At 32.5% G+C, this 12104-nt stretch overlaps 1 protein-coding gene across 1 annotated transcript in view; it reads right to left on the bottom strand.

The window, feature by feature from the left end:
- Window positions 1-150: 150 nt before the first annotated feature.
- LOC148608578 (putative neural-cadherin 2) overlaps window positions 151-12104 on the bottom strand; it is a 41572-nt gene continuing 29618 nt past the window's right edge. The window contains exons 24-35 of the mRNA XM_088546988.1: window positions 11787-12010; window positions 11025-11287; window positions 9999-10350; window positions 9344-9574; window positions 8540-8741; window positions 8021-8202; window positions 7043-7334; window positions 6435-6624; window positions 5730-5974; window positions 4701-4823; window positions 4080-4178; window positions 151-3493 (exon numbers count right to left, since the gene is read on the bottom strand). Of these exons, the coding sequence (XP_088403114.1) occupies window positions 3240-3493; window positions 4080-4178; window positions 4701-4823; window positions 5730-5974; window positions 6435-6624; window positions 7043-7334; window positions 8021-8202; window positions 8540-8741; window positions 9344-9574; window positions 9999-10350; window positions 11025-11287; window positions 11787-12010 (2657 nt within the window). The 3' untranslated portion in view covers window positions 151-3239. The remainder of the gene's footprint in view (window positions 3494-4079; window positions 4179-4700; window positions 4824-5729; window positions 5975-6434; window positions 6625-7042; window positions 7335-8020; window positions 8203-8539; window positions 8742-9343; window positions 9575-9998; window positions 10351-11024; window positions 11288-11786; window positions 12011-12104) is intronic.

Genomic DNA, 12104 nt, shown 5'->3' with positions numbered 1-12104 from the left:
TTATAATATACCAAATTTGGAACCAATCCAATTATTTAAAGTGGAGATGGACAGACAAGGTTATCAATCTGTACCACCTATTGGTTTCGTGGGTTATGATTTTCTACCCTAACAAGCTCTACTCAAGACTGTAATAGAAAAACTGGTAAGTATTTTAGAAAAATTTTATTTCTCTAAATCACTTTGTTAAAGAAATAGACATTGTACATAGTAATCATCATTGTTCCACAAATGAGATATGTATAAAAGAAATATTAATCATATAAAATATCACAACCTTTGATTTGTTACCATGACAACAATGGACATGCATGGATTTCTATAGAAACAATAAATCTAAGAAAGGGTCTTTCATAGATTAGTACATCATAAAAACATTCTATTCTGATAAAATCCATCTATATGTACTATATATTCAGAACTGATTGTGAACATTTACATGTATTATTGCAATTTTGCCATTTAAGAACAAAACACCTACATGTATTTAGTGTGTACAATACTGTGAAAGTACTATTGTTTGTGGGGTACCAATTTTCATGGTTTTTGTGGTAGGTCATACCAGGCAGTTTGGTTCCCAATGAAAAGGAAATTTCCATAGATGTATTAACTGAAAACTTAAAAACCACGAATCCAAGAATCCATAAACATGTGTTTCCTCCCTAATCCAGGAAAATTGGTATCCACAAATTAGAGTATTTTCACAGTATAAAGAAAAATTCCATTTCAGCTATAATGCATCACTGGAATAAGAGCCATTAAACAAATTTCTGAATACACAGTAAAAAATTATACAACTGAATTTTTGTAATGGAAGATATCAGACAGTACTAAAAGTTCTTGTTCAAAATATACCAAAATTAAGCTGGGAATTTGATTTTTTTTAAATGTATAAATGCACTAATAATTTGGTGACTTATGAATTGAAAGTCTCAGAAATGACAGATATCTCAATCATGTCATTCAAATTTAATTTCTTTTATTTTGGGTCATTTTTTCAAAAGGTCAATGAAGACACAAACTTTCTTAATTATCCCAAAAATTCACACAGCTGGCAGTTTTACTGAAACTTTAGGCCAGAAAGAAAATAAGGGAGGTAATACTTTGTTTTAAATTTATTGATAAAGCGGCACCATTTAAAGATTGGAAGGCCTGAGAACCAAAACTTCATTTTAGTTAGCCTAAATTTCCATGTGCATGTCTGTTGTAAGTAGAATTAAACCTTGGTTTCCAGTAAAAATAGTACATTGTCATATATTAAGTTCAATGTTAAGTGCAGCAAAATGAACATAAATTTAATTTTATGAAACTATCAAATATATTTACATCAAAGTTTGACCACTCTTAACTCTTTAACTAGCAAAATAAAGTGTAAATATTAATAAATCTATACATCTGTATACACTGTTCCATTCTATTTATAATCAAAGATTGATTATTAACCAAGACACTCTGCCCATCAATTGAACAGAATAAATGTTACTTACAAATCTGCACCAAACTTATGTGAAAATGACTATGACGATCTTGTGATTATTGCAGACTAATTGTCACAAAATCACATAAAAATACTGAACAAATCAGAAACTTGTCGAAACTTTTATCAGCAATTACAGCTTGCTATGTTTTTTTTATTTTTGTCTGGACTTTAAAACTGCCATTTTTCTGTATGTAAAATGACCTTTCCTTCAATGCTAATAGTTTCTACATATTAGAACCTTTTGGAAACAATAATGCCTGTTACTTTATCAAAAAAAAATCTAGAGGAGGTTTAGACAATTTAAATCGTAATATACATGTGACTCTACCTGAAAATGAACCTTCAGTTCATGCAGGTATACCACTGCTTACACGAGAAAAGAAAATTCAATTCAATTAATACAAAGCTGGTAATTAAATAGTGAGAGACAGCCACCATCACATGCCTCAGTATTAGTGACACTGATACCAAATGGAATGGTTTAAATATCACACGATTTCAATGAAAGAAATCATATGACTCAAATTTTATTTACAGATGAAATGATTGGAAATGGCAACAATGATGAATGGTTTTATAAAAAAGACTGTCAATGAAGTCAATTACAAATGTATTCTCCATCAGATAACAATCAATAGTATTCTGGTAGAGCTAAAAGTCTGACTTCATTATATACAAATGATAATTCAGTGAAGTAGATATCCATTGCTCAATAGTTATAAGTACAATATATAATTGAAGCTGCATTTCTATGTTTGTTTTATAGAATAGTGACACAAAAATATCATAAGACTGAGATTCAAAATAATTCAATATTGAATATGCAAGTAAAGGATGTTACTTTGTTCTTGGGAATGATCTAAATATTAACCTCCTTTGAGGGGAAATGATATGTCTGTATCAAAAAAATTTGTCATGAAAAGAACAATATTATATACATCCAGATAAAAATGATGAATCATGAATAATCATATTTTCCATGCATACCTATAAATTAGAAAAAGGCATAAAATCTAAAAATAGACATTGATGAAAATTACATGTAATGAGGTGTATATTCTGTCAGAAGACAGTAACATACAGATATTTAGGTCATTAAGGAGACAAAAATACACTTCTATTGATAAAAATTAAACATAAAAAAAGATAAATTCTTTAAACTATTTCAATTAAATACATTGTATATGTATCAAGCTTACAAAACTCAACATAAGCACTAATTTCAGACAAATAAGCTCAGAACAAATTAATCTAAAGCAGTGTTAGTAACTCTTCCTATTCTTTTTTCTTTCAAAAGTAAAGGAATTTTTTCAACTGCATGTCAGCCTTTTAATCCCTAGCACAACACTATAATACCAGTAGATAGAACTGGAATGAGTAGTTCTAGATGGTTTTACCTGCAAATTCTAATTCAATACATGTATCTAGGTAAGACCAGTCTACCAACCAATTACAAGTAGTAAAATAAAATAATTCTGACAAATCAAAATGAGAAATGTGATTTTAAATAAATAATCAATTGTACAAAACATTTCTTACAGTAATACTACATTTAAAACAAAATCAAATCACAAGCATTATTTAAGCTTTTGATTTCATGGCAATTCAAATGAAAGTTTTTTATTTGCATCTCATTTGCATATATTAACGATGCAGCTGCCACATGTTAAATCACTCACACAACTTCATGAATATTCATGAGCTCAATGCTATGGCAAATTGGCACATACACACAACCATAAAAGCACTTTTATCTCATTCAATCAGAGTCCTCATATTTATTGTACATGTCAGCAAGTTTAGCAAACTTTGGTCCCCACTCATTGAGATAGTCGTAATCCTGATCGCCACCAGATGTCGATGTGCCAAGAGAACTTAATGAGCCAGCATCACTACCTTCTCCCTCGAAGTCAAATGTTTTCATTGTGTCATATGGTGGAGCACCGCCATCATCATCAGCATCCTCTAAACGGTCACCAATAAAATCACCAATCCCTGGACCACCTGGTGGTGCTGTAATATAAAAGAAAGACTAATATGAAAAGAAGGCATCTAATGTGAATTTAATTGATACTCTGCCACATTGTAAGGCAATACAGAATGCACATCAAATCTTAAAAAAATAAAAAAGGGTGAAAATGGAATATTAAGTGATACACTACCATGTAATATTGAAAAAAAGGGGATTGCAAACTAATCTTAACCTGTGTTTTATACTACTTATACTGTGCAAAGTTTTAAAAACATTCATTGATTTGTTCTCAGATTATCATCTGAAAACTTACAAGGGATGGACAGACCATTTGGCAAGGTATAAAAGGGGGAGCAAAGGTATAAAACAGCATACTTAGAGAAGTAAAAATGAAAATTAAAAAGGAACCTAATCTGAACTTTACATTAGAACTCAAGAAAAACAGTGGAGTCTTCCTGTCATATAATTATGTTCATTTCTCCATAACTATTCACATATTTGCAAGCTGGAAAATGGTACCTATTCCAGTGGCATGTCTTATCACCTTATATAAAGGAAGTGCCCCCTAGGCTAATGACAATTATGATTGGTGGATTTCCTGTTATGTTGCAGTACATCAATACTTACCACCTCTATTGAGATTATCAACATGAACTGGTTTATCCATGCGGGTCAGATCTGGTAATCTTCCAAGTCCAGCTATGTGACCTTCATAATCATCTTCACCTAAAATAACAAATGTCAGGCAACTATATTATGTGTGAATTTGCCATCTAAATCATATAGAGAAAAATAGATATATCAGTGACAATTACGGACAGAAGCACAGACACAAGGACAAGGGTAAAACAATATTCACCCTCCCCTTTGGAGGAGGGGTATAATAATATTAACTGAAATAAATCTAAAAACATCATCTAAGTCTACAACTCAATTCTTCTTATAACTAGGGTTTTCATTTTTATGTACATTTCTCATCATATACATATAAGTTAATTGTGTACAATCAATTCACTACACAAAATAAAAAAAAACCTTCAACATTTATCCCATAATAGAAGCCAGAATAAGTGGACTGATTTTCTCAGTTGACAGTTTCATGTACTAAATCATGAATTTCACAGATAAAAACACATTTTATATGCATTTCATTATCTTTGCCTTTAGTCACACCATATACATGGTACAGTTTTATACCCTTAAAAAACAAAACGTGACTTCAAAATTTTAATTCAAAACAACAGTTACCAGCTCCTTCTTCATCATAATCCATGACATTTTCCCGTACTTCATAATCTTCTTTTTCATCTTCATCAATAAGACCCTCATCAGTTGTGCGACACTTCCAGAAGATGAGTGCAGCCACTAATACTGAAAAAAAATCAGAGCAAAATATACTTCTACCGTGAACAAAAGGTCAAAGTTCAAATGACATGGCATACACAACAGATGCAAAGAGAAAAAAACTGACTTTATAAGTAAGTTTTAAAGTACTGATGGTACTATCTGATTACCTTCTGACTAACCAGGCAGTCTTACAGTGTTATCTACTAAAAGTTTAAAGTTGGAATAAACAAGCAATTCGTAGCCATATGTCCTCTGCTGCTGCAAAAATACTGGAAGTGTTAAAGTCCCATTACTCCTATAAAATGTATCGAATCAAAATGGTGGGGCAATATGATCAACCTCATTTGGTAAATAACAATCCTACAAAATTTGAACAAAATCTGTCAACAAGTTTCCAAGCCAAAGTTGCATCCACAAGTGTGACTGGACGGACTGTCACCAGTATTTCTATGTCCCCTTTTGCGCAGTGGCAGAAAACTACAAATGTGTGATATTGTAATAAAGATAAAAGGGAGAGAGAAATATATTTTCACCTATTAACTATATAATACTAACACAGAGGTACATTTGCCTTAACTGTAAAAAGCTTGTTGGAATATCTTCTTATGGAGTCATCAAACAAAAATCATATTCCTTCATGCACAACTACATATGATACCCAACCTTCCTATGAAATTTCATCAAAATCCTTTAAAAAATTTAAGAGAAGTTGTGCTTACAAGGTATAATAAAGTAAATAATGTGGAAATAGTAAAAAATTATCTGAAATAGACAAATCATATCAAGACAATAACAAATAACCATAAAACAAGGAACAGGTACTAAATATACACATCTAATACTCCGGGACATTTGATCTTGAAATTGATATAACAAAGCAATAAATCATGTTAAACAAATCTAAATATTTCAGTAGTAAAATAGACTTACATATAAGTAGTATAACTATAATTGGGACCCATATTTCTGCATAAATGCCTGCAGAGGCTGGTTCTACATAAGGTGCCGTGTAGCATGTTCTTCCTGACCAACCAGCATGACAGTCACATCGATAACCATAGTCATTAGTGACATCGTTAACACATGTTGCGTCAGGGTGGCACGGTGTCAGCTGACTACAGTAATCGATTGGAACACACTGGTCACTTCCAACCTTAATGTGGTGAGGTGGACAACTGGAAATAGACAAGATGGTATGTTAAAGTCACAAGATATACCAAGAATTTTGAGAAAAATGTTTACCCAGATTTGACCATATCAGCGCTTTCATGTAAAATATCAGAGATTTTATAAATATTATGAAACAAAGCTCTTTTAAAAACAGATAATATAATAAGATATATAACTTCAAAGTTCAGATGAGATTGCAAGTTAACAATCCATATAAGTGTGTATGCTTTATTAGTTTCTAAAAAAGAACAAAATTGATGATAAAACAAAAATATATTCATAAGACCTCATTTCATTGTATCTACACCAGATTCAGTCAAAGGGACATAACCCCTGAGAAATCTACCTTATATTTGTCTTCTATTCCAGCAACAGAAAATATGAAGAATTAATATTTTTGTACTTACAACACACTCAAAGGCCATCAACAGATGTCAATTAACAAAAGATAATTTGTATACTTACACACACTCATAGGCCTCCCACAGAGGTCGACAGACAAATGTATCTGGACATACAATATTGGCACAGTCATCCCTTACACAGTTCTCTCTTGTATACACAGACTGACCCAACTTTACAAATGTAGTCTGGGAATTTTCTGCTTTTGTCACAGGGAACCATTTATTATGAAGACGAATATCATTCAGGCAAACTGAAATAAATACAACATTGAATTAAAATAGAAAATAATACAAGAAAGGTGGAACCTGTAAGAGGTCGAATTTGAATATATTGATCCAATGTATTTATGTCAGCTAGGATTTAATTTTCTTCATAATTTGAAAAAAATTAAAGATGCAAGCAACATCTTGTTTTTATAGAAGAATAGGAAACTAGTAAAGATCCTTACTCAGTATTACAGATTAATTTCCTGTCAGAATGAAATCAGACTCTCAGTGCTTAGATGGTCAACGGTTAAATTCATATATTGATTACTGGTAACATAACTAGGAACCTGCTGTCTATAAAGTAGATCTTTTATTTGAATATTTTCAGATTTTACCAGGAATGCTCAGTATTCACCTGTCTATTGTGTGATTTTCCATGTAAAATCTGACAATTAGACTTACCGCTATCCAAATCTTTATCTGCCACTTGTGGGGTGGTGTGACCATAGTCCAAGGCAGCCCCAGCATATATTTGGTTTGGACGGACTTCAAACAAATGATGACCACTGTCTGGTCCCTGGAACTCCCAGTAATGTGAACCTTCACCATTGTCCATTGACAAAGCCATAAACTTCCCTCGTCTTTTAATTTTGACGGTGTGCCATTGTCCATCATTGGCTGATACACGATCTAGACTACCAACATGGTTACCATCACCAAGGTTGTACAATACTTGTAAATGGCCACTCACAATCTGTAGACATCATAGAATACATGTACTTGTAATATATATTCTCTAGTAACTATCATATGTAAAACTTGTTCATAGTATTTTTAACACAAAATAGTAATGGGGTGTCATCATTACAAATATCTATAATAAATATTTGAAAACTTACAGACCTTTCAGAAATCAAGAATATTTAGTCATATTCTACTGGAGTGAAATATGCCCACTGATTAAGGTTATTTTCAATTGTAATTTGTAACCTGAAATTCTAAGGCAGACCTGATGATGAAAATCGTAAGGTGTGCCCCAAAAAATAGTAAATTGAGATAAAAAATCAAAATGTTCCTTTTTTGTCACAAAAAGCTGATTTTGTGGACAGTAACCATCCAAGTTGTGGCTGAATATGAATAAAATGCATCACTTTTCACCACAACTATGTCTGGACATAGTTTTGTTTTGTTTTGTTTTTTCAAACCAGAAATGACCATTGGTACAACAGTTAGAGAGTCTTATAAAAAAGATGTAATGAAATAAAAAAAAAATCTAGGAATAAAAGTAATTCAGAAAGTTTGACAACAATTGTAAGGGCATAAGATTGCCTAAAAGTCATAAAAAGTCATAAGACTGCCTAAAAGTCACAAGATTGCCTAAAAGTCATAAGCAATACATAACATTGTAAGGGTACGCAACTCTGTCTAAAGGAAACATACCTCAAGTCTGATAAACTCATCACTGATGGTGGACGACACATGGAATATTACACCATCCTTGTCTCGTGTCCTATACATCACATGGACATCAGTATCCCATTGGTTCAACAAACTCTGTAGGGCTGAAGTTAGTGTCCAGTCCATGTAACTACCAGCCTGGTACAAGTCTCTCACAGTTGTACCTGATAGAAAGCACTATAAAGTTACTCAGCCTAATATGGCATGTTAATGTAAATTGATTATTGCTGCTGCTGTGTTGTGGGGCATGAGTTTTAGTATAGTATTTTTATGTCCAACTTCTAAAACATTTATGTTAAAAAGTACATAAAGAATGTGAGACTGTTATGGTGAATTAAACGGTGAACAATAACTGACATCTATTTGGTCACTTTAAACATGGAAATTTCGTTTGTGCTAATTTTCATGATTTGCCTTGGTGAGAATTTCAAATTACACTTTCAACAATGATTATATATTAAAAAAAGAAGTATCTGCAATAATTAGTTGACTGTTCCTTACTGGTTTGACATCTATTGCCTCTCCAACCACTGTGACAAACACATACAGTTTCTCCAGTGACAGCATTAGTCAGCTGACAGTCACCATTATCACCACATTTCTTAGGCTGGTTGATGCTGTTAGAATTACAAGCATCATCTTCTTTAGGACATCCATCAAAACTTCCTGGGTAGGTATTTGACCCCGTGTATAAATCGTACAGCTACAATGAAACAGGTATTTATGTTACTAACATTCAATTTGACAATTATCCATTTTAAAAACTTATATCAACTAGTCAGGCTTCTAAGTCTCTTTTTGACATTTTTTTGTGGAATACATACTATCAAGAGCAGACATAACCAATGACTGCTTTGTATTAAGTTTGCTACTTTAATACATCAGTATGATCCATAGTTGTCAGAATTCAGTTACATGTCTTATTTTATTATATCACTTAGACATTACTGACTTTACAGTCACTTATGTAAGACTGTCTATGCTAGCTGGCAGATTCTGTAAGGTGTAACATGTGCAAATGAAGCATTTTGAAGAAAATCTATATACAAACACGAATAACTTCTCAATAAAAAAATACAGCATCTAATAGAACATTAAATGATACCCTACAATGTTTCAAACATGCCAAAAATTTTGAGGGGTAAAAATGGTAAAAGTTTTTGTGCATATTAAACTGAAATTGGAACTTAATCGGTATGTTATGACACACAATAACTATACAAAGTTTGAAAATACAATATCTTTTAAATTTATCAAAGTTCTACAATAACGATAATCTGACAGATTATTGTGATGTTATTTCACCTCTTTATTATGCTTGAGATTCCGCACACAGCCATCAAACTTGTTAGTTGTAATTCCTGCTGGCAGATTAGGAGTGGTGTAACGACCACCTAATTGTAATGGTCCGTTGATATTAAGGAATTTGTTTTCTCCTGGCGTTGATTTGGTCATTTCACATGGGGATCTATCTTCTACAATACTGTCAGTGGTAGGTTGGATGTCCTTACAGTAGTCTACAGTCATCGTTACACGCTGTAATAACAAAGCTACATGTAAATACATGTTTATATAGAAAATTATTAATTATACATCAAAAAATAAGATGACAGATATGACTCAGATAAGCCAAGTAACAATGGGTGATGAGATTTTTTTTTCATAAATGAGTAAAATCTGCTTTAGGTTTTTTTTTTGTAGCTAACACGGATAATCAGACTTATAGTTTTCTGATACATTTTTCTTCTTCTATTAGTTATTAAGGGTGTTTACTGAATAGGAAAAATAACATACAAAACCTTGCTTTTTTATATTATAAAGACTCACTGATATTCATCACAACATGAATCATGTTACAGACAGACAGACAGATAGACAGTCAGACAGACAGACAACTTGGTTCTCTGAACATTCTACAATGAGTCTATATAGTTAATGACTATTTTAACAAGAATCCTACCTTGCTCTTTCTGATGATATTGATATGATGCCACTTGCCATCACTCAGTTTAGATCCTCCGTTTAGTCTTGGAGAGTTGATATACAGAGTCTCTACACCAGATCCATGGTCTATCTTCAGTTCCGGATATCCATTGACGAGTGTCAGGGAGAAATAATCCTGAGGCTCAGAATTATCCATTGTTGGACCATTATACATGATCAAGCCATTTTGCTTTGTTGTAATGAATTCAATACTAGTGACAGAATTTTCACACTGCTCCAAGGGTTTGTAGAGGGCATATCCTGTGCCATCAAATCCATGGCGTGTTGATTGACAACGTGGTCCATCAAATCCTGCTGAACATTCACAACTGAAAAATAAAGATTGTTAATCAGATCATTACACGTATATCTATAAATAAATGTTGGATTCAAACCATGAGAATTAACAGTGCTACATGTTATTCCATCACCTGTCCTAACCCTTTGAATTTTCCAATGTACAACTAATTAGGGTAAGCAATTAGAGTTAGAAAAAACATGTATAAATAGAAAAGATAAATATAATGAAATGGCTATCTCAAGGACATTACAGTAATCTAAATAATTACCAGTAAAGGTTAAGGAGATAAACTATACCTAAAAAAATCCAGTAAAATGTAGGGAAGGATTACAAAGTTAACTGAAAAAGGGGGATAACTACCTTCATACATTCCAGTAATAAAAAACAAGGAAGATCACTACATTAATCTAAAGAAAGGGAGATAACTATCTCAGAAAACAGAAAAAGGAACACAACAAATGCACCATTGTTTAACACCTATAAAAATAGAAAATCCTCAAAGAGGTCAAAGGAGAGACAAATACCTCAGAACATTCCAGTAATGGGAGATAACTACCTTAGAACATTCCAGTAATGGGAGATAACTACCCCAGAACATTCCAGTAATCTAAAAGAGGGGCAATAAATACCTTAGAACATTCCAGTAATGGGAGATAACTACCTTAGAACCTTCCAGTAATCTAAAAGAGGGGCAATAAATACCTTAGAACATTCCAATAATCTTTTTTACATGTTCCACCATTAAAGCAGTAAGTAGGATCACAGTCTGTTTGGCTGACTGGTTCATGACATCCACATTTACCAGTGACGAATGTTTCAACACCAACAACTGAGTTTCCTCGGATGCTCACCAAGTTGGCTTTACCAGTAACATTCAGATAGTTGTAACAACCAGATTCACAGCTCTCCTTCAGACATTCATCAATGTTTACCATTTCTATCTTACCACCAGCATCTTGTTGAAACTAAAATAACATGTAGTATATTAAAATGAAATTATCAGTCAAAAACTTCTAGTGTGTCCTGAAAAAATACTCTCAAAGCATCATTTTCTTTCATTACCCTTAACTATTTATAAAAAAGGATGGTTTTGAAATGAATTTCAGTACCCTTTTATATAATGTTAAAAATCTGTGTGTACCTTATATACCACAATACAACATTCAGACCCCATGTGAATACAAACTAAAGGGGATGTTGTCATTCTGTAATTGGCAAATGTATAGAAACTTAGCCATCTTTGTTAGAAATATATTACAACTTCTTTTTAAAAATTTACACTGAACCTATATGCTTACTTTTTTATAAGACTAAGTGACATTAATATCTTGTTGTACTATACATGTGTGAATGTATGTTTGTTTATGTTTTGTCCTCATGTACACAAATGTGTCAGAGGTTAAATAAAGAATCAGTCTTGTCTAGTCTTGTCTTCTAAAGCAATTTACTGAGTAAATTACTTACACCAGCCTCGTTCCTCAGAACAGCAGAATTCATTTTGGTTGGCGAGTAGTAAGGAGAACCGTGAGCAGAGAATCTCACATCAGTATAATCTCCATTCTGTAGTACACTTATCATCTCTACATTTTCAACAGCTGTACCAAGACTTGATGCCAGACGGGAACGAAATTTACTGTATGGTGATTGACCAGAGCTGTCAGGGGTAATAAAATTTTGTGGGGTTGTTCCTGTACCAATAATAAATAAAAAGTAAGCTATTGATTTTTATTTAATTTTCAAAGACTGATTTCATTACTTCATAATTTACTGGTACTAAACATT

The sequence above is a fragment of the Perna viridis genome, chromosome 9, assembly GCF_037379345.1.
Source record: "Perna viridis isolate PV_CMFRI_1.1 ecotype Kerala chromosome 9, ASM3737934v1, whole genome shotgun sequence".
Lineage (NCBI taxonomy): Eukaryota > Metazoa > Mollusca > Bivalvia > Mytilida > Mytilidae > Perna > Perna viridis.
Note: the sequence above shows the minus strand (reverse complement) of the source record. Positions and strands in the feature narration are given on the sequence as shown.